We start from the raw sequence: 22,937 nt of genomic DNA on the forward strand, positions 1-22,937 counted from the left end.
TTCCATTTGATTCCTCGTATGTGTTCTCAGTGAACGGTGAAGCAAAGACACTCACTGGGCCGGCATCTGGAAAGTATTGGAGGTTGGAGGAGAAAGAAGGTGGATAAGGTTGCCTTCAAGAATGGCAGAGGGCATTATTGAGTGACTTGTAAGGTTGCCCGGCAATTGTGAAAGCCCAACTGGGAACCGTAATTATGAATCTAGAGAGAGCCAGTTCACATGATCCCCGCCCCCCCCCCCCCCAGTCCAGCTAGGATCAGCTCTTCAGGAGCAGGTGGGAAGTACCCAGAGAACCAAGGATAACCAGGGCTGCGTTTTCTCCAGACGCTTCAGAGGAGAGGACCAGGACCATAAAGCTACTAGCAAAGGAATGGTTATAGCGATGGACCATAGAATCTAAACAGGACAAGAGGAAAAGGATGCTGAAGTGAGCAGGGACTAGTCTGAGGGATGGGTCTCAGTCCAGTCGCAGATACGTTTCGGTGGGAGTATTCCAGTCAGTGAACTGGAAAGATACTTTCCTCGGGAGTAGCAGTGAAGAAAGCAGATCCCTGCCCCGCCCCCCGGCTCTAAGGTACAGAGGTTTGTGAGAACAAAACTAAAACCCTCCGCTTAAGAGCTCAGCAGGGAAAGCCATGTGGGGGGTAGCCGGGACCCAATCAGTGTGAGCTGAAGACCAGCTGAAAAGGCTGTGATACAGAGGAGACGCCTAAGGACACACCACGAGTTCCCATGGGCCAGTGGGTGGTGAGGAAGGGTTCAGGGTCAAGTTCCATTAAGGGGTGTTCAGAGGCGCTGGAGGGTGAGAGCTCAGGTGAGAAAAGCGTGGGCCCCTGGTGTGGGAGGGGAAGGGCCGTGATCGTGGCTTCGCCTGACCCTCTGAGTGAGCGGGTGGTGCTCTAAACCAGAGGTATGGGGGGCCCAGGGTGTCTGTTCTCTGCAAGTCAAAATCTTACTGATCCCAGCGGAAAAGGGTCGAGTTTCTCACAAGGGCGATTTTAGCTGTAAGGTTTTTGTTAGGTACTCCTTATCGATGGAGGGTGTTCTCTATTCCTAGTTAACCAGGAGTTTGTATCATGAGTGGGGGTTGGCTTTTGTCCAATGCTGTGTCCGCATCTGTGGATATGGTCATGGTCTTTCTTCTTCAGCCTGCTGGTGTACTGCATTAACTGATTTTTGGATGCCGAACCAGCCTCACACACCGAGGAAGAATCCTGCCTGGTCATGCATATGAGTCTTTTTATACATTGTTGGATTCCATTTGCCATTATATTGTTGAGGATTTTTGCATCTATGTTCATGAAAAATATTGATCTTTAGTTTTCTTCTAATAGCTTTGTCTGGCTTTGGTATTTAGGGTAATGAAATCCTATAGAAGATGTTCTCTGACCACCATGAAATGACAAACATACAAAAAAGCAACTAGGAAATATGTTGGAAATGAGGCAATGTGCTTCTAAGAGAAACCACAGGTTATGGAAAAAGGGACAACAAAAATTAGAAAACTTTTTTATCAAATAATAGACATTCAGACATTCCAACACTTGTTAGATGACTCTAAAGCCACACTCAGCGGGAGCTGCACATACAGGTTCAAGTGCACAGAGCAGAAAGGCTGAAGGTCAGCTGTGTAATGCTCGTTTCAAGAAGTCTGGAAAGAAGCGCAAAGTAAGAAGCAGCAGCAACATCAGAAATTAATAGAACTCAGCATACAATGGAGAAGATCAAGAAAGCTGGAAACTTCATTCTAATTGTACTAATAAACTTGATTAAACCCCAGTAAGACTCAACCAAGAAAAAGGCATAAATTACCAATGTTAGAAATAAAAAATAAATCTCTACAAACCCTATGGTATTAAAAATATAGGATATGATGAAGAACTACTAGAATAATAGAGTAAAAGTTTAGATCAGGGGTATCAAACTCATTGTCACCGGCAGCCACATCAGCCTCACGGTTTCCTTCAAAGGGCCGAATGTAATTCTAGGACTGTAGAAATGTAACTACTCCTTAACTAGGGGCAAGGAGCTCAGTGCTGCCTCCGGGTAGAAACAAGGTGCTGGGCAGATAAAACAAGGTGGAGGTCCGGATTTGGTCCATGGGCCTTGTGTTTGCCACCTGTGGTTTAGATGGAATGGACATAATCCTATTTTTTTTAAAAAAATAACTACAAAACAAACTACCAAAACCAACAGGAGAAATACCAAAATCCCTGTAGTTCTGTGTCAGACAAATTGAACTTGTCATCTAAAACCACGCCACAGAGAAACCCAAGGCCCAGGTGGTTGCATCTTGGAATTCCACCAAATACAAGTCCTCGCCGTGTATCCCGTCTTGCCCAGCAAAACCCTGACACCGAAGCCTGCCAGGACCCAGTTCCGAAAAGTGAACAAACACAGACGTGAACATTCAAACTGAATGTTAGCAATCCGAATCCACAAACATAACCTTAATACCCTTCTAACGAAGGTAAGGTGTTAAATACATTGGGATATGCTAATGCAATGGAGCACTGTTCAGTGATGACATGGATGACTCATCAACGTAATACTGAAAAAAACATACACAAAATAATACCCACTCCATGTAGACTATTTACATAAAGTCCAGAAACCAAACTGATCAGTGGTGTTGTAATTAAATCTATCAAGAAGGTGAAGGGTAGTGACTAGAAGAGAGTATTAGGGGCTTCTGTGGTGCAGGTAGTGCTCTCCTCCATGATTTGGGCGCTGGCTACGTGTATATTTTCATTTTATGTAGGTTATACTTCCATAAATATCTTTTAAAAGAAATCGCTTGGTCTGGGCAGCAGCAGCAGGTCCGTCGAGGCCAGCCTGAACCGGGCTGTTCGGAAAGGAACACTTTCCATCAGTCAGCATGGGACAGTGCCTGTTCTGCAGCTCAGGAATGTATGTACTTGGAATACTGAATCTGTAGACCTCAAAAAGTTCTTGTCTTTCAAAGCAGGTAAGATAGGTTTCCATGTCCACAGTTCGAACGTTTTCATAAAGGTTCGCATTGTTTTTGGATGTCATTAGGAGATAGTGTTGAAACCTTAATTTATCTCCGGATGAACACTGCTTTAGCAATGCTTCACTTTTGTTTCAAAAGTAGTTCATAGGCAAGAGGAGGGAAAGAGCTAAACACAAAAGGATATGCAATAAAAACATTGTAAGTTTTCACTGAGAGATTTGTAAAGCCTTGTGTTCAGTTAAAAACTTGACATTTAGCCCTGGCTGGCGTAGGTCAGTGGATTGAGCATGAGCTGTGAACCAAAGCATCACAGGTTTCATTCCCAGTCAGGGCACATGTCTGGGTTGCAGGCCACGGCCCCCTGCAACCGCACATTGATGTTTCTCTTTCTCTCTCTTTCTCCCTTCCCTCTCTAAAAATAAATAAATAAAATCTTTTAAAAAAATGACATTTTTGGGTATTCTCTTTCAAGCTCTGCCCAGTGGCAGTAACTATTCTTACATCACCAGGTGAAGAAAAAATTACATAAATTGATTAGTTCTTGCGCTTACTGACATTAGCATTTCATTAATGAGATTGTGCCTCTGTTTTGGGTGCTTAAATGAAGACTGGTAAAATGCAATATAATATAAGCTGTTCAGTAGAACCAAAAATGATTGCCACACTTGTATTTTACCTTTTTAATGCTGAAAACTGGAGTTCATGCAGAAGAGGGGAGTGGTGGGGATTTCCAAGGTGAGGTGCACACTAAACATGTAAAAGGGTTTTTTTTTTTAATAAACCTGTAATTCCTGTGTTTGTGCCATGCTTTGTTTTAGCCCAGTGCAAATAACTCATGATCCGTGGAGTACTCTTTATGAAACTGAAAACTCATAACTTCAAACAATAAATACTACCGTTGGAAATGTATTTTGCAGTTATCACACATAACCAAATTTAATTACACATGTGCTCATAAGTGTGGCTGGGTTTTTCATCGTAAGTAACATTTAAACTAGTTTCCCTAAAGGACAGGTTTAGCTACTGTGTGTTCATCCTTCAGTTCAGGGAGAAAAACTAATTTTTTAAAGTTGAGCTTTTTTAAAAAAGGTAGATTTAATATGTTGACACAGGCATTCTGTTTCTCCAAGTGCTTCTAAAACCGGCGCGCTCACCTCTGGGGCTTTCCAAGCAGAAGTTTTAAATCCCCTGATCTTTTTTTAACAGAGAAGGGGGTGATGTTGGAAGTGTGCCAGGAGCAGGCCGTGGCATTTTCACGAAGGGCCACGGTGAGCGTCCAGTTCCCGTTAGCGAAGGCACGGCCGCGCCTACCTCTCCTCCGCGCGCCAGGTGAAGGCCGGCCGGCTCACCGCACATCCTGCCGCCCGCGCACACAACCGCCCCTTCCCTTCTTTCGTTCGCCGAGTTTTCCCCCCTGGGCCGTTTACACAGCTGCCCGTTAAAATGCGAAAGTACTTTTTCCTCCATGCAAGTGAAATTTAGAAACATCAAGAGCAAAAAATTAGTAGTTTCTCCTTTCCCGTCTGCAACGCACCTGATACTGAAATGTCTGGTGTTTCGTGAGGCAAGACGCACGCCGCAGAGCCAGACAGCCAGCCAGGGCCTGCCTCCCAGCCCTGCCGCCGACTGCCAGGCGGCCCTGGGCAGGCCGCTCGCCTCTGCGCCTCAGTTTCCTCCTGTGTACAATGGGACTCAAGCAGTATACCTTGCGAGGCCACTGTAAGGATGAAATGAACTTATAAGTGTGCCAATAGAGTTTACTATTATGACTGTCCTTCCAGAAATTTCTATTCATGACTACTGTTCCCAAGCATGGGGCGATATTATTCTGTGACTCGCTGCTTCTACTCAATATGCAGGGTTGGGCAAACGTAGGTTTACAGTTGTATGTGAACAGTTTATTCTTGTTATTAATTATATATATATTATTTGTGTTGTTATTATTTTATATCCCTGCAATTTCCCTTTAGGTAATGATGGCTTGTAATTTAACCTACTTTTGCCCTCTGCATCCTTCCCAAACTACTTAACCTTCTTTCAATAGCTGCACTGTAGTCTCTGTTATGAGAGACCACATTTTCCCACCATTTCTATATTAACAAACATTCACGTTTTTCCTTGTGTGGCTTTCCAGAAATGCTAAGGTATTTTAGATTTCAAGGTATGGAATTGCTCTGTCAAAGGAGATGGGCACGTAGAACGTTTCTCATCAACACCACCAGACTGCCTTCCAAAATGCGCCACAGCAAGTGGGCAGTGTGTGCCCCAGGCTGCACGGCGCGGAGTTACTTCACAAAGAGCAGCAGGCAGTGTGACCCACGCGGCACCAGGTGGGGGGCGGGGGCGGAGGAGTCCAAGGTTCTCACAGGCCCAGTGAAGTGGCAGAATTTTATCTGAAGGTAGACTGTGATAATTTATAGGTGCAGACTTATTATAATCCTGGCGCTAAAAACAAAAACAAACAAACAAACAAAAAAACAAGGAGGTATATAAGATGACAGCGAAGAGAGAATGGAATGCTAAAAAATTCTCCATCGGAAAGATGAAAAAAGGAACAAAGACGGAACAGGAACAAGTAGCAAGACAGACTGAAACTTCGCCGCATCCACAGTCGCAGGGAATGTGAATGGTCCCAGCAGGGCAAAGGCAGAGCAGGTCACACTGAGTACAATGAAAAAACAAGACCAGTTACCTGCCGCCACTTTAGGGCAGGCGTAGGCAACAAAGTGACGGGCCGAGAAGTCCAGGGTGCCGCTCGTGAGAACGGAGCAGTGGCTGTATAACAGACCAATCTGGGCTTCAGAAACATGGGGGTGGGGGGTGGGGGCTGGGAACAACTACAAGGAAAAATGGGCGGATCCACGACCATTGTTGGAAACTTCCAGTTTTCTCAGGGCAGAAAAATCAATGTGGGTATTTCAACCAATTTAACCTACATGACATTTATGAACCACGTCACCCTTCAACAGGGAAAGCAGTGTCCCCAAGCGCTCAGGGACTGTTGGTTCACTAAGATACGCTGAGTGCTGAGCCGGTAAGGTGAGGCATGTAGGTAGGTAGGTAGACAGACCTGGCACTTCGGGAATTCAATGCATCCTGTTGACATGAGACAAGTATTTTCACTCCAAAAGTTAACTGTACAAATGAGTGGGCGTGCGCGTGCGTCCAGCATCGGCCTGGACCGTGAGCGAGGACACACTCCTAAGGAAGGAATTACACGTGCCCCGCACGGCAGGTGCTGTGTCCCAGACACCCGCTTCGTGGCCAGGAAAGAGGCCAAGCCAAGACGAGGGCCTTAACCAGGGCGGAGACGGGGCAGGCAGGGCACCTGGAGCAGAGAACGTGGCCAGGGACTTTGAAGGAGGATTTCAGGAAGCATGCTGTACGGATACCGTGGTGATCTTTTCGCTCAGTCCACGAAGACCCTCTTCTCGTTAATTCCCGCCGCGGGGAGGCCCCGCCTGGAAGCCCTGAGCGTGCGGGCTCGAGGCGGACGGGGCGGGGGCCGGGGCCAGGCTGCCGGCTGCCTCCCCCCGACCGGGGAAGCCTGGGGCGCAGCAGGCTGGCCCGTATCTATGAACTCAAGAGACACCCCGGTCAGGGGGCAGGCAAACCGCGTGCAAAGTGAAGAGCCAAGGGGAGGGACCTGCAGGGCCAAGTCCCGCGCCCCCTGCGGCGGCGGACGTAGATGGTCCCGCTGCCCTCACCCCTGGATGCCCCGGTCCCTCCGTACACCCAGGCGGCAGACGCTGAGTGGGCCGCCGCTCCACGCCACGCGCCAAGGCACCACCTGGCGGGCACGGCCCGGCCGGAAGGGGGCGCCGCGAGGGCGGGAGGGGACAGGTGCGCGGGCAGGGCGGGGCTCGGCGCCGGGGCGGAGCGGGCGGATCCGAGGCCCCAGGCAGCCTGTCGCGCGGTCCCGGCCGCAGAGGCCGCAGAGCGCGGCGCCCGGCCCGCTACTCCGCGCCATGGCCCCGCGCGCCCGCCGGCGCCGCGCGCTGCCCGCGCTGCTCGCGCTCTGTGCGCTCCTCGGCTCGCTGCAGGTAAGGAGGACGCCCGCGCCCCGCGCCTTCTCGGGAGCTGGGGAGGCGAGGGGGCGCGGGGGCTGCGAGACCAGAGGCGAGAGCTGAGGATTTGGAGACAGAAACGGCGCAATCCTGGGGAGGAGGTTACGCGGGTCGGACGGTGGAGAGAGGGAGAAGGCGAGTGAATGGGCTATTGGGGGCCTGCGGGACCCCAGCACGCGACGCGGGCGCTTGCTCGGAAAAGCCCACTTGCTGTCGGGCTTTCATGTCATTCATTCCCCCGACGTTTCTGGGGCACCGAAGGTCCCACGCACAGTCGCCGTGCGTAGACGCAGCCCCTTCCCACGCGAGCAGAATACGCGAGGGAGAAGCCCGAGGCGCAGACCACACCCACGTTAGGGAAGCGCTCCTAAATCGGGCGCTGGGCCGTTCCGAGTCCCCCCGGGAGCGCCGGGTCGGTCCCTCCCCCTGGGCGTCGGTCGCGCCATCCTCAGTTTCCCTGCTCGTCTGAAGGCTAGAGCCGCGCTCGCCGCGCGTGCCGCCGAAGCGAACTGGGCAGTTTCTGCAGAAAAGCCGACCCTCTCTCCCCGCTTTCTCCTGGCTCCCTGGCCCTCTCCGACTTCCCCCCACACGCAGGTGAAGGTCCACCTTTTCAGGTTCTGACCCCGAATAACTTTAGACTCACTAGTCCTCAGAACCCCTCGGGGACGTTAGGACAAAATACTGTTTGCGGTGGGAGAAACCAAGGCGCACGCGGGGCTTCCAGCCCGTGGGGGGAGCCAGAAACGGCCCTGCGGTCCCGGAGCTCAGTCGGATGGGGCTGGGACGCGCAGGCACCGCGGGGCCGTGGTTCGTGCCACTGGTGCCAGGCCCTCCCCCCCGCCCCGCCCCAGTGTCTGGCGGAGGGTTTCAGAGTGCTGGGGGTGCCCCCAAATAAACTCCTTCTCAGTGTGTCGCGGTCCTCCGGGAGAAACGTCCTCTACAGGATCGCCCAGCCCAGTTGCATGTAAATAAAGTCAGTTACTGGTTTTCTGCCTTCGCGGAGGGGCGCTCTCGGGCGCAAGCCCCACACCCGGAGCGCTACGAAAACCTTGTCGGCTTGGGCATTCCTCGGAAGGAAGCGTGAGGGGGTGGGGGGGGCGCTTTCCTTGGTTTCGGCAGTTTCAGATTTCCCCTCTCTGGAATCGGCTGAGGCTTTGTGGCACCCCGGCGCAGAAGGGCTCAGAGCCCCGTGCGGACTCGGAGTGGCATTTGCAGAACCAGCTGGTTTTGGGTGAAGACGCGGGGGGAAAGCCAGCCTGGGCCTCAGGCCGTGACAAAAATAGCACGGGTGTGCTCGAGCCTGGAGCAGAAAATGCTCGCGGGGATCCCGGCTCCGTCCTCGCTCCTGGCGTGGGTCACTCAGAACGGCTGAGGGAGGAGTTTAGTAGGTCGGGCAGGGCGCTACCGTGTTTGAATTAAAAAAAAATCGGGGATCCCACGAACAGCTAGCCGCTGGTGGAAAACCTGCCAGCTACACGGATTTAAAAAGCATCTCACATTTTATTACAAAACTACCCACATATGCATAAAATGCAGCCGGTTGTAGTAGTAACAGCAAATGCTGTCAAAACAAGGTTGTTTTTCAGACAGATCTTTCAATAAGGGCTGTTTCCCCTCCCTTTCCCTTTTGGCCACTTGAGTTGCATGCATTTTTAAATCGTACCTCAACGGAAAACAGGCAAATGATACGGGCTTCTAATCGAATGATATCCTTTATGCCTAACCGTGACAATGGAAATCCAGCATCAACCCCCAAAGACACTGTGGTCACCAGGGCCCTGCGTGTTCAATTACTGCTTCTTTGGCCAACCTGTTAGTTAAAAAGAGAGAGAGAAAAAAAAGGAAGTGGGTTGGCTAGCCATCGGTGGTGGTCATCGGGCACGGGCAAGGCTGGGCACAGTGCTGTGCATGGTTGGGGGCGGGGCGTGGGTTTTGTAAAATAGTTGGCAAAAACATCTTCTAGAAAGTGCTTTATCTGCAACTATGGCACTTGGTTTCATTCACACTAATTCAATGGGTTTAAACTTACCTGGAAGGCTGGAAGTGTGGCCTTCGAAAACATCTCTGCGGTTCTCTCTCTGCCTGCCTGTCTTTGGGAGGGAATTTGTTCTCAGACAAAAGAAGAGTGTTTGCGTACAGATAAAAAAAAAATTATAAGTTTTTATGCTGATAGTTCTGTTGTTTCTTGCAAGTAAGAACATATAGAAGCACACTGTTTTCGATAAGGTAACTGGTTATATACACAACTGTGTTTATTCCCAGTGATCCCAGACCTAAGCGTACATTCATTCACACCCCGGCCAAATGTGTGGGGTGTAACACATTGGGCTGGTGAGAAACAAGACAGACATGGCTGTGTCCTCGCAAGGTCACACAGCACAGGGGAGAGGACAAGATGGGGGGGGGGGGCTCTGTAACAATAAGAGAGCGGCTGTGACAAGAGACCCAGGGAGGGTGGCGAGCCCGTGGGAGTGAGTGTAGCCAGAGGAATCAGGGAGGGCTTCAGGAGGGAGGTGTTTCTAAAGTGGGCTTTGGAGGATGGGTAGAAAATCAAGAGACGGTGCGATTCCAAGAGGCAGCTGAGGAAGAAAGCTTCCTAGTCTAGAGGATGGCAGGAATGGTTTAGGCTTAAAGGCAACTTGCCAAAAAAAAAAAAAAAACCCTCACAGTTTTATGACTTTACAGATAGCACAAAGCACTTAATTCAGGAAACCTCACCAACAGACAGGGCGTGAAACATTTATAGTTCTCGAGATAACTCTTGTATGGCCCTCATTGACGAGGGAAGGACACTAATCAGAAACAGGCTACAAGCGCCCTGGAGAGCCTGTGGGGAGACCCTGTAGAGGAATTCCCCCAGGGTGGGGCCCTGTCTGGGCTATAGGATCGGTGGGTGCCCAGCACCCCCATGGCCTGTCTCCCTATCTCCCTTCCCACCCTAGAGAGGAAGCTGGGTGCACGTTAACTCTTTGTTGGGAGAACCACACACACATAGATCATGGCATTTTGTCAGTAACAAATATTTCAAATGCCTCCCCCTTTATTTCCTTCCCACCAGTGCCCCCTCACCGCCCCCCCCAACCTGCCGCCGAAAATGGCCAGTCTGTAACATGAATGCATTCCCAGTGTTGATAAGGAAATAGGAGCCTACTTTTTTCAGTTATCTACCAGAAACTGTCACACCAGGAAAACTGAAACAATAAAGGTGAATCTTGGAAGGTCAGTAAATCGATATTTTATGAGGCCACAGAAAGGGGAGTTCCAAGCCAGGGTCTCCTTTGCCGCGAGTGTTGTTTTAAGAAGGTGCTGCAGGAACTCTATCTGCCAGGTCAGTGTTAACATTTCCCCCGCTGTATTTTCCTATTTTTCAAGTTCATGGAAAAAAATACCCGTGTTTTTCCCACACTGTGTGTCCAGTGTCCTGGGAATGCTGGCTGAGCCGTTCTGGTGGCCGCCGTGGGTCTGCATCCGCCCCGGTGTCGTCAGCTCCACAGGTGGTGATCCACTTCCTAGGGCGTCCACCCTCTGGCCCTGCAGAAAATCCCGCGGGTCTGTCTCCCTGCAACATCCTGAACCCCACCCCCACCACCACCCTCCCGGAGCGCACAGCACCCCCACCCATCTCCATGCATGCAGAGCTGGCCCACACGGGACTCTGCCTGCGGTGACTTTCCCTCCCAGCACCTCTAGGTTCTCCACCTGGAGTGTAGGACGTCGTCCGCCTTGGCTGTGTCCCTGGGTTGCCGTGTGTGGGCCTCCCACAGGGCCCACTGCTAGGAAGACAGTTTGAGGTCAGCTCATCCCTTCTGCCCCAAATCACTGAGCCTGAAGAAACCAAGCTTGAGACAGTGAAACAGAAGACTTGGCCCGTTTGAAGCTCTGAGTGAGCTTTTGAGGTTGAGTGCGAGTGGGTGGCGAGCGAGACTACGCAGCGTCCCATATCTCTGTCCCCATTCTGAGAGCGGCCGTCAGTCAGTCTGCTTCCTGCCAGCGGCGCTCCCCACCCCGCAGGCCTCCCCCTGTCTCCGCCGGTTGTCCGGGACCTGGCTGGCGCTGCAGTTGTCACGGCAGCATCCGTCGCAGAGTGAAGCACTTTCTTTCTGAATGCGTGCTGGTAACTTCGTATCCGTGTTTGTTTTGTGGGCCACGGCTGACTTCCTGCGGGGCTTGACTTCTGTGGCCTGCCCCAGGTGGGGCATGGCCCCCAACCGTGAGAAATAACACGGAATTTGTTTATGTCAACAAAGTGAGTGCCTACTACACGTGGCACAGTCTGCGCCAGGCTGGGGAGCGCACAGTGTAGACACGTGCGGACAGTAGGATCTCAGGACGGGGCCTGTATGACTGGGGGCGTTTGCAGAGTAGGGTGCGTGCCCAGGACAAGGGGGTGCTTTAACCTGCACTGAAGTATCCAGAAAAATACCCCATTCTTCCGACTGCGCGGCCTCGTGCGTCTGAAGCACATAACAATGTGAGAAAGCAGCGTTGGGGCCGGGAGTTCAAGGTGGCGAGTGCTATGTCGGGTGGGGACACCGGCGGGGGCGTGGGGGGCGGTGCCTGACGGTGTGTTCAGGGATCTCCGACGAGGACAGCATCCTGGACTCCATGGGCCTGTGTGCAAGCAGAACAGTGGAGGTTTTATCTGGGTGTGTTGTGGGCTAAGGGGTTGGGGGGGCATGATTAGATTGTGCATCATGGGGAAGTGTCGGGGTGGGGGGGGTCCTCGGTGGGGGAGCAGTAAGGAGACCACTGCCCTGGTTGTGGAAGAGCTTAGTGAAGGCTCGAATCAGGTCAGCGCGGTGGCGAAAGGCCGGGTGGAGTGCAGGAGCCTTCACAGCCGCCGGCGGGGCTGTGCTGAGGCCGACAGTGCAGGGGCCAGAGGATGTGGGCTGGTGGGACCTACTGTTAAAAAAAAAAAAAAAACAGATGTGGTTGATGTCAGACCAAACAGCCGACGATTTGGATTGTTTCTTTTCACAGTGTGTGGAGGAAATTTCTGTCTTAGTCCCAATCAAAGTGTTGTTCAGGCTCAAGTAAAGAGGGATTTTTTTTTCCCTAAAGAAGTATTATAATCATGAAGGATGAAGTTTAGGCTGTTGGACCCCAGCTGCTTTGGATTGTTTTACTGGGGCGGGCAAAGTTTCTCAAATTCTGCAGAGGTAAACAAGCTAAAAGCTTGGGATCTGCAGGAAATCGGTGCACATTGGAATGCAGAGCCATTTCCTGACCCAAGCGTGTCTTGACTCAAAAGCTCAGGATGTGGGCAGCGCCCTACAGTGCAGGACCCAGGAGAGATAAGCAGCCAGGGATCCCCCGAGGGTCCAGCAGCGGCGCAGGTGTGACCTGACCCGCGGTCCCCCCACACTGGCCTCCGATAGGTCCCCTGCCCCCAGCAGGAGCGGTGTTTACCTTGGACCCATAACTTGGCAGAAAGCTCCGCTTGCGTAAAGTACGGTTTTCCTGGTAGAGTGCGTTTCCCCTCCTCTGGGCCCGGCCCCCTCACGCCTCCCCCACCCAGAGGAGCCCGAGCCTAGCAGGGGACGCAGCGGCCCCTCGGCCAGGCTCCCAGCGGCAGGAAGAGCTGACGGCAAAAGGCACCCTTTCGGTGCGTCGGAATAATAATAATAACTTATTACATTTCCTGTTCAGTGTCGGCAGGACAAGGGCCACTTCCCCCGGCCACCAGAAATCTGAAGACTTTCCATTAAAAATGAGGAAGAAAAACTTTTTGCAAGGGTGATAGTTAAACCTGGCAAATGGGAAGAGGGGATGTGTGGTGTTGCACAGATCCTATTCGCGGCCACAGTGCTGCCTGCCTCGGGTTCTCATGACAGCCGCCAAATCGGAAAGGAGCCACGTCCCCAAGGTATCGGTTTTTAAAAAAATCTTCAGCCGAGGATACATTTGCTGATTCTAGAGAGAGAGAGGAGGGGAGGAGGGAGGGAGGGAGAGAGACAGACAGACAGACGTCAGTGTGAGAGAGAAACACTGACCAGTTGCCTCCCATACGCGAACCTGCAACCTTTTGTGTATAGGACTACGCTCCAACCAGCTGAGTCAGCTGGCCAGGGCAGGTACGATTAAAAAAAAAAAAAGAAAACACTTGTTATTCTTTGTAACATTGTTCGCAACTAACTTAAAACTATATCCTTAAGTAGCACAAACTGCCAAACTCATACCCAGTTAAGAGAAACCTGCAAAAGGGCCCTTCCCTCCTCTCGACTTTGTACGCAGGGCATGAAAGCAGGGTATAAAAAAGACCGAGGTGGAAGACCTCTGGAACGTTCACGGCGGTTGAGGTTATCAGTTTCATTAGTAAAGTGCAGCCGAGGTTTTTCTCATCTGCCCTTGCTAACCCTGGTTGATCTTAATGATTCTCAATATTAGGAACTTGCCCAGAGCAGACCTTAACCTAACATGTCGCAATTTGACCCCATTTCCTCAAATTTGTTCCCTCATAGGGGTAAAGATCCGTTTGTCAGTGTCATCTTTATTTTAATGGTTCTATTGTTGAAGATTGCTTGCCCACAACTTCCCTTTGCCCGGGCTTATTCATTCTAGTTCCTTAAGCTCTCTGTCAGCTTTTGTTTCCCTCAATTCACTGGATACTCACGGCATTTACTAGGAAAAGCCCATAAGGCACAGCAGAAAGCCTGGACCTTTGCCCCGACCCAGAAAGCTCCCTGTCTGGCAGGGAAGAGCAGACCCACGGTCTTCCTGGCCTGCAGCTCGGTGGGCCTAGGCCGCTGCAAAACAGGAGCAAGAGAGATGCCCGGCAGCCAACACAGGGCAGGGCCGGACCAGTGTGGAGGGCTGGGCAGGCAGTGCGTGCTCTGGCACTGCACGGACAGGGGAGGGGCCCAGGTGGGGGACCCGCAGAGCATGCAGGACGAGACTGTGTCCCGTCCCGGTGGCTGGAGTCCAGGGCCTGCTCGAGGGACCCGGGGAGGACTCGGCCAGCTGGGGCGGTGCTGGGTCTGAGTCATGAGGGGCTGGGCAAATGAGCTGCAGGAACCAGGACCCTGCCCCGTGCAGAGCAGGGTCCCTGGACCCGGCATCTGAAGTGCCTGGGGACTTGTTACAGATGCACGTTCTCGGGTCCCACCCCGCACCCACTGAATCGGAAACTCTAGGGAGGGTCCCAGCAGTCAGGTTCAACGGCAGGGTAATTCGGACACACACTCGAGTTTGAGAGGCGCTGCTGGCAACCACGGGATTCCATCGCAAGGGTCTGAGCTCTGCTCTAAGTTCCTAACAGGTGGGGAACGTGTATTAAAAGTGCCTGCTGTGCGTTTAATCCCTCCTGTAGGCCAGTCCCGTGCTCATGCTTTGCAGAGATGATCTCTAATCCTCACCCCTCCTGGCCAGGAAGACACACAAACTGAGGCCCAGAGAGGCTAAGCGACTTGCCCATGTTTGCACAGCTCCTAAGTAGCAGAGCCGGCCTTTCTCCATGGTGCCCGCTCCGGGGGCATGATCTTAACCCCTCACGGAATCTTCTTCGATGGTGAACCGTATGGCGGCGTGGGGAGCAGAGAGAGGGGCCTCCAGGGATGGTGGCACATGTGCGAGTTGCTGTGCCGCTGGGGAAATCACGTGACCGGTGTGCCCGGGGGGAGGTCTGCGCGAGGGTGCCCGCTCACTGAGGGCTTTCCATCCATTCCTCCCTCGAGTTACGCAGAAAGAAAAAGGCTGTGGCTTTAAGGCTAGTCACCTTTGAAGTGGCCCCCCGGGTGCTCTCAGCACAAGGTCCGTGTGCCGTGTGCCGGTTAGTTGACCCCTGAGTCAGGGGGAAGAGGAATGTGACGGGTTGAATCATCTCTGCCACTTCCTGAAGCGAAGGCCTCTCTGAACCCGCTCTGCACCCCCCACTCACCGGTCTGAGCCGCAGACGGGCCTGTGTCTGTCCCCGGCCTGTCCCCTGCCAGGCTCTGTGCTGCATGGGGGTTGGGGGGGGGTGACAGGCCCATGAACCCCGGGGCCGTGTCTAGTGAGTGGGTGACTGTGGTTCTGTTATATGTGTAAAGGTTCCTTCTGTCTTAGTATCACCATAATTACAGGGCATCTGGGGACTCCTCCCTTGGCCCAGGGACTTGGGATTCTATTCTGATGTGTCACAAATCTAAACAGTTTCTATTACCAATGTTTGCTTCTCCGCGCCCCCCCCCCCAATCCTTGCAAAGGCACTCCCCTAAGTAGTAGGAGAAAAGCTGGGATAAGACAGAGGGGCCATGGCCAGTGTGGCTCCTTTTGTTGGGGCGTCTTCCGTAGACCAAAAAGTCACAGGTTCAAGTTCCGGTCAGGGCACCTACCTGGGCTGCAGGTTCAATCCCGGTCAGGGAGCCCACGAGAAGGCAGTCGATTGATCTCGCTGTCTCTCTCTCTCTCCCTCTCTCTCTCTCTCTCTCTCTGTCTCTCTCTCTCTCTCTCTCTCTCTCTCTCTCTCTCTTTCTCTCTTTCTCCCTCTCTGCCCCCTCCCTCCCTCTCCCTCTCCCCCTCTCTCTCTCTCCCTCTCTCTCTCTCCTTTCTGTCTCTCTAAAAGCAATAAAAAAAAAATGCCCCCGGTGAGGATTAAAAAAAGAAGACGGAGGGTCAGAACATAGCCAGCCTGTGGCTCACTGCCAGGCCTCGAGCTGTTCCCCGGAGCGAGACAGGCAGGTGCCAGGGCCTTTGCATGGAGGGCAGTGCGCGGCAGCCAGAGGTCTAGAAACAGACGCCCACCTCCACGGCAGTGGGGGTGACACTTACAGCCAGAGTCTTGGGCCTGCACTTTAACCCATTAATATCCAATGGTCTCAAGGTTTCCTAATTTAACAACGCAACCATTAGAAAGTCCCTTTCTGATGGGCTTGGGTTTTCCTTGGCCCAGCTGGGGCCCCTGTAGCCCGGCCATGGGGGGGTCCTATTTATGTATAAAAGGACCAGCGATCAGAGCCCCTCATGCATACCCAGCTGGTTGTCACCAGCTGTGAGGGGTGCAGACGTGGGGGGAGCCAGCCCAGAGTGGCCTCACTCATACCAGGAGAAGTGGCCCTCATCCAGCACGACAGGCGCCCGCCCCATTCCCGGGTGTGAGTGACAGGCCTCAGAGGCCGGCGCAATGGTGTTGTGTGTTCCTGAGGGAGCCCGTACTCTGTCCCGATTAGAAACAGGATTTGAGCCTGGAAAGAGGTTTCTCATCCTCCCCCCACCCCCCACCCCCAGCGACCTTTAATTTTGCACACGGTTGGGAGAGTCTCTCCAAGTCCAAGTCCGTGCTTCAGAACTAGTACGAGGAAACTATTATACTCTTCTGTGAAGGGAAGTCATGAGGTCAAAGTCGTCCTTCGGGAAGAATTGTTTGTTGACTGAACAAGAGTGGGAGCACCTGCTACATGCCTAGCCCTGTCCAGTCTACCCGTCACTGACCATTTGGGCATGTGTGAGGACTCAGGGAGGTAGGGAAAGTCGAGTCTCAGCCCAGTGCCCGGCGGGCATGCAGCAGGTGCTTCCCAAGGGCCAGTCCTTTCTCCATGCCTGCTCAGGATAGACGGTGGCTGGACCCAGCAACGGGAGAGGCGATTCCCTCTGTGTGGCGTTTGCGAGTGGGAGGGAGTTCCGGCTCATGGTCCTTCATGTCACCTCACAGACCATCAGCGTCACCCGGCAGCTTGATAAAAATGCAGCATCCCAGACCTCACCCCAGACCTACCAAATCAGGTCTGCATTTTAGCAAGATTTCCAGGCGGTACTTGTGCATGGTATGGACTGCGTAGCACTGGTCTGGGAACCTGGGAGAGGAGGAGAAGCCTCAGACTCCCAGACCTGGCCCAGTACCTGCTTTGCTCACAGGTACTGACTAAACTTGGGTGGATTGAGTTTACTTTTAAAGGATGTTTAGGTCAGTTGTGGCCAAGACAAGAGGAGGTAAAGATCAACGGTGTTAAAGAAAAAAAGGCAAGATGAGAGACAAGTTCAAAAGCATCCAAGGGGAGCACTGGATGTGATGTGTTACAGTCTTGAAAATCAAGGTAGATGGAGCATGCCTACCACGGTCACGGTCACAGTGGAGGCGGGGGCCAGGGTGTATCGTCTCCCCACCCCAGCCACCACTGGTGGGGCGTGCTCCCAGTCCTCTGCCCAGGTCCTGTGTCCATGCGCACTGACTTGGTCCTTCAGAGAACCTGGACACCGACATCATTCCCTCCCAGGAGCTCCTAATCTGGTTGGAGTCCCTGGGTGGGGCCACGTGGGGACACTGGAAGATATAAAGATATGGGATAGTGGCGTGCAAAATAGGAAGTCAGGGAGGGTAGAGTCCTTTGTGGGTCAGAGTCCCCAGCAAAGCTGCTTGGGAGGGGCTGGACATGGGTCCCGCCGGGAGGGAGGGCTGGCCTTTGGACTGGCAATGCAGACAGGGCAAGGGGCCATGAACAGAGCCCAGGGTCAGTAGACTGGCGAGTGGGCAAGCAGTGGGTGGACAGCAGGTGTGGGTAAGGCAAAACGAGGCTCCGGGGTGCCAGTGAGCAGAGCTAACTGAGGATAAAAGCAGGGCACGATCCACAGAACAGCATAGGGACAGCTAACGACAAGTGTGGGAGACAGGTTACAGGTGAGTTCAGGAAGAAGGGCAGCATGCTGAAGTCCTCGTTGCAAGCTCACAGTCTAGAAGAAAGAGCAAATAAACAAAACATAACCAGAGAGCATCAAAGGGACAAGGGAGGAGGGAGTCCAGGTGACAGGAGACTGCAAGGGTCTCTCCAGTCTCCATATGAGGGAGAGGGGAGGTGAACCCACATGGCCAGTGTCACTGGTTTTGCACGGCAGCCTATGACTTACACAGCCTCAGGGCTCAGCAGGACCACAAGAGGCGGCTGGAGGAAGTGGGGGGCAGGGGCTGCTCAGGGGAGGGCGGGAGACCTGGATGGAGGTGAGACTGGGCAGGCAGGCAGGCAGCCTGGGGCCTCACTGAGGGGCGGGACATCATCTGTGTCCTTGAGGCTCCAAGACCAGCAGTGTGACATCACTGGGAGCTTGTTAGAAATGCAGAACCTCAGGCCCCACCCCAGACCTGAATCACAATGTGCGTTGGAATAAGATTTCCAGGTGATTCCATGCATGTTGAGGAGCACTGGGCATTACTCTGAGGGCCAGGGGTGGTCTAGCCTCTTCCCTGGTCACTCTGGGGGCTCATGGCCTCATTGGCTTGGTGCACCCCCAGAATGGAGACAAAGCGTAGTGGGGTGCTGGGTCTCCAGCAGACCAGGGTGCTCTTGTGAGCCCAGGGTTCACTGACATCTTGCTACAGGAAAGAAGAGAAAGTAACTCTCGTTTCAAGTGAATGAAAGTTAAAAAAAAAAACAACCTCAGAATGGCGGGGAGAAAAGCCTTAGACCCTGGGAGAAGAAAGGGACACTCACGGGCGCCTCGGGAAACCCAGCTGAGTCACAAAGCGGGGTCAAGTCCCAGCCGCCCTCCCTGCTGTTCGCGGGAAACCAGGCAGCCTTGCACTTCCACTTCAGGGGCTGCAGCTGCCAGCCTTTTAAACTCCCCGTCTCTGCGGAAGACAAAAACCTGCAGAGTTTTGACATGCAGGGTTATTTCATCACCTTCCCTTGGGCCGGCCACACGTTTTCTCCCTGGGGAGCAGAGAGAGTAAACGCTCTGTGGGGAGAGTGAGGAAGGGCTGGGCTGAGAGCCACAGACCTTTGAGAGGCTCCGCCTCAGTGGGAGCGCGGGGTGGCGGGGGCGGGGGGGGGGGCGCTTCTTCCCTTTGAGGACGCTTCGGGGGTCCAGGCGGAAGGGAAAACTGGCTTCACGTTCACTAAGCCAACGCAGTGGCTGCATCCGGATGGCTAACTGGCCATCGTTACTCCACGTTTTTAAGGTGGGTTTTTTTTTTTAATCAACCCTGGCCTACGTCAGAATTTTTTTTTCTGTGCATAATATCTACTCCAAAAATGTCTGTGGCAAAATGGCTAGGACAATTTTATAGGATGTGCATTTTATCACAATGAAAAATAAAATAAAAAAAAAATAGTCTATGGCACATGTAATTCCTGCCTGGTAGTGAAAATGGCGTGGGGAACTTATTATGTAAACCTTTAGGGCAGGGGTGTCAGACTCACGTTCCCCGGGGACCCCATCAGCCTTGCGGTTGCCTTCAATGGGCCGAATGTAATTTCAACTCCTTAACTGCTAAAGAGTAGTTACATTTTTACACTTCTAAAATTATTTCTGCCCTTCGAGGGCAACCGCGAGGCTGATGGGGTCCCCGGGAAAACGAGTTTGACAGCCCTGCTTTATGGAGTAAGCGCAATGTCCGATGTGAACCTGAAGTGGACGTCACACGGTCCCGGTGCGGGGGGGCTATGACGTCATAGCGCGGCTCAATCACGTGGTCAGTAGTGTGACCCATGGCGCCCCCTCGCTGCCCGAGGCACAGGTGCCTTCTTGCTGTCCCTGACCACGCCGCACATGCGCCCTGCAGGCCTTTCACCGCCGCCTTTTGTGCACTCACCTGGAATCTCCCCGCACCTGGCTCTCCCTTTGACCTCTGCCCTCCAGCACGCAGGTCCCCGCTGCACGTCATCTTTCCAGGGAGGCCCCCACCACAGTCCCAGCACACAGTCCCGTCGTCTTACGATCCGGAGTTTCATCGTTTTCACAATTATTACCCCCAGATCTCACGGTGTGTTTCTTGACTGTCACTCTTCTCCCGGGGCCCTGCGCAAGGAGGGCGCTCTGCGTCCGGCGTCCGCCTCCTGCGCCCACAGCCCCGAGCTCGTCGCTGGCACGTGGTACTCGTGCAGTTTGTATGTGAGACGCGAATGACTCGGTGTAACCGGTCCCGCTCTCCGGCGGAACGTGTGTTACCTAAATGTTGAACCTCCGCGGTTGCTTCCTAGAGAGCCATGTGGTGCCGCTGTGTGGAGGGAGAGCGTTTTTCCCAAACAGGAAAGTCGAGGGCGTCTCTCCCAATGATGAAAATGAACCTGGGAGTCCTCCAGCCCCCTCTCTGACAGCATTCCCGTCCGGTGGAATCCGCGCCGTTAGGAGCTAAACCCAGTCCTGGGGACAGATCCAGGCAACATGAAATCACCCCACAAAAAATTGCAAAGGGCTTGAGGGGACATTTCGCCAATGAAGGTATATACAAGTGGCCAGAAGGCATGGGAAAAGACGTGTAACATTCTTAGTGATTAGGGAAATGCAATCAAACCCACAATGAGAGGTCACTATTACTAAAAACCCAGGAAATCCCAAGTGTTGGCAAGATGTGGAGAAACTGAAACTCTTGCATTGCTGGTGGGATTGTGTTGCACAGGTGTAGTTTCTACTACAGAAAACAGTTTGGTGGTTCCTCAAAGAGCCAAGCATAGAATTACCACACGACTCAGCTAGAGACTCCAAAGAATTAAAAACAGGGATGTAAACAGATACTTGTGTGTCAGTGTTTATTGCAGCACTATTCACAATATCCAAATGGTAGAAACAACCCAGGTATCCAGGAACAGATGAATGGGTAAACAGAATGTGGTGAACTCACCTGCTGGAATATTACTCTGCCAGAAACAAGGAGTGGAGTTCTGACACAGGCTACAACAGGGGCGAACCTTGGAGACATTGTGCCAAGGGAAATAAGTGCAACACGAAAGGACAAATACTGTGTGATTCCACTTATAAGAGTTACCTAGAGTAGTCAAATTCATAGACACAAAGTGGAGTAGGGTTACCAGGGGCCAGACGGAGGAGGAAATGGGGGGTTATTGTTTATTGGGAAGAAGTTTCTGTTCGGGGTGATGAAAATGTTCTGGGAAAAGAGTCTGGTGATGGTTACACAGCATGGTGAGTGTAAGTAATGCCACTGAATTGTGCACTAAAATGTGGTTAAAAGGGTAAATTTTGATATGCAGATTGTGTCACAATAAAAAGGTGTTCAAAGTACCCCCCCAATTTTGTTTCAGTGGCATTCAAAGGACAGACCTGGAAAGAACCAAATCTGATTTTTCATGCAAAGAGATAGCAGGTTCTCACGTCCTTGATATGAGCTTTCTTTCCCTCCGACAACAATCCAGAATCGCTACTTCGTTGTAATAATGTATTATTATCTACCTTTCCTCTCTCTCAGTGCAAAGATCCAGAGTCACTACTTTGTTATAATAATCTACTACTATCTGAGCCTTTCCTCTCTGGCTCTGTGGCTGCCCTCCAATGCTCAGTGCTTTGAGAGGGCCAGGCCAGGCTCATTTCTTTAGTCCTGGGCTAAGGCAGTCCCTTGCGCAATTACATATGAGACGTAGCCAAAGGTGTGAAGATAGCAGAGCTTTGAAGAGACTGATGCTGTCTATTGTTAATCCCTAGACTAGACAAATACCTATCTTCTGTTCATCATTATGTGAAAAATCATTTTACAAGGTAAAGGCGAATGACTCAGACAAAGGAATGACTGGCCGTTCTGCGTCGTCTTAGCAACGCACAAGCCCTTTATGGGGGCGGGAGCTGGTTCATACTTGTGAGTTTCAGCAAGACCAGGAACACCCGACGAGCTGTGATGAGTACCTTTGAGCTGGAGTTTCGAATACTCTTTTTCAGTGGAAACATTCATGAAATGCACTGCAGAGTGCCCCAAATCTTTTAGTAGCAGGTCGATTATAATACTGTTTGTGAGAGTCATCATTTTCTTCACCATCTTCTCACACTAGCCACATGGCTTCATATTCTGCCAATCAGAGAGTGCTTGAACCTCACTTTTGGCAGCAGAACTCTTTTTTCAAGAGCTGTGTGTGGAATGTATTTCTGTGAAGTGAATTCTATTTTAAACACTCCGAGTTTTCTTTTTAAACCCCACCCCGATTCTCTGTATCCATTTCCATTATGACTTAAGCCAAGGTCCTAGCTGGTATCACTCAGGCTCTTCAGGGTTTTAATGTGTTTCACTGTTCAGTGCATTCCCAGGTGGGGTGAACACGCCCTAGGAGCGTACCAGGTGCTCCATTGGTGTGCCTGGGAGATCCCCAAAGTTACCCCTGAGTCTCTCTGTGTCTTCCATCTATAAGATACTATCTTTATTATTGCCCCTGTAATATTCGGAAGCATGAAATGTGAAGCTTTGGTTTGTACAAAAGAAAACTGAGTCTGATATGTTCTCTGTAAACCTGTAAGCTCAAAATTCTATCTATCAGGTTGATTTAAAATGAAAATGTCTAGAAGGGAATCCAGTCATAGCTCGATTGTGTCCTTGTTAACAGAATCCCCGGCAGATAGGATCTCGCAGCGCTTTATCTGCAAACACCCTGAGTAAGCCGTCTCTACCCCGACCCCAGGCTGGCTTACGTCACTGACGGGAGCCCCAGACACAAGGCCACCAAAATGACTTGGGCCCCTTGTCATGGCTGCAGTTCTATCAGAAAGCATTTCTTTTTTTGCATTTCTTTTTTTTTAAGATTTTATTTATTTTATTTTTAGAGAGGAAGGGGAGGGAGGGAGAGAGAGAGAGAGAAACATCAGTGTGCAGTTGCTGAGGGCCGTGGCCTGCAACCCAGGCATGTGCCCTGACTGGGAACTGAATCTCCGATGCTTTGGTTCGCAGCCCCGCGCTCAATCCACTGAGCTACGCCAGCCAGGGCCAGAAAGCATGTCTTTAGGTGAAGACAAGTGTGCCTTTCCCAAAGTAAGTCTCTCTGATTCAAAACCGATTCTCCCAGTCACCCAGCTGACAGCGCTCGGTGGTCCTGGCCACTCGGCCAGGGGACGACTCAGCGAGGTGAGGTGTCGGGAACCTTGTCTGCCTTCAGAATTTTCCTGCAGGGCCCCCCCTTTCTTTTCCACCCTCTTTCTCTTTTCGGGTGTCACTCTTTCTCCTGTACCCCCTCGGGAAATTATCTAGCTGATGCTTCCCACCTCTGCTCAGGTGT

At 52.1% G+C, this 22,937-nt stretch overlaps 1 protein-coding gene across 1 annotated transcript in view; it reads left to right on the top strand.

The window, feature by feature from the left end:
• The first annotated feature begins 6,942 nt into the window (after window positions 1-6,942).
• TNFRSF11A (TNF receptor superfamily member 11a) overlaps window positions 6,943-22,937 on the top strand; it is a 52,512-nt gene continuing 36,517 nt past the window's right edge. The window contains exon 1 of the mRNA XM_045849642.1: window positions 6,943-7,017. Coding sequence (XP_045705598.1) covers window positions 6,943-7,017 — 75 coding nt within the window. The remainder of the gene's footprint in view (window positions 7,018-22,937) is intronic.

Source organism: Phyllostomus hastatus, unplaced genomic scaffold (genome assembly GCF_019186645.2).
Source record: "Phyllostomus hastatus isolate PE091 unplaced genomic scaffold, TTU_PhHast_1.1 phas_contig_80, whole genome shotgun sequence".
In the NCBI taxonomy this organism is placed as follows: Eukaryota; Metazoa; Chordata; class Mammalia; order Chiroptera; family Phyllostomidae; genus Phyllostomus; species Phyllostomus hastatus.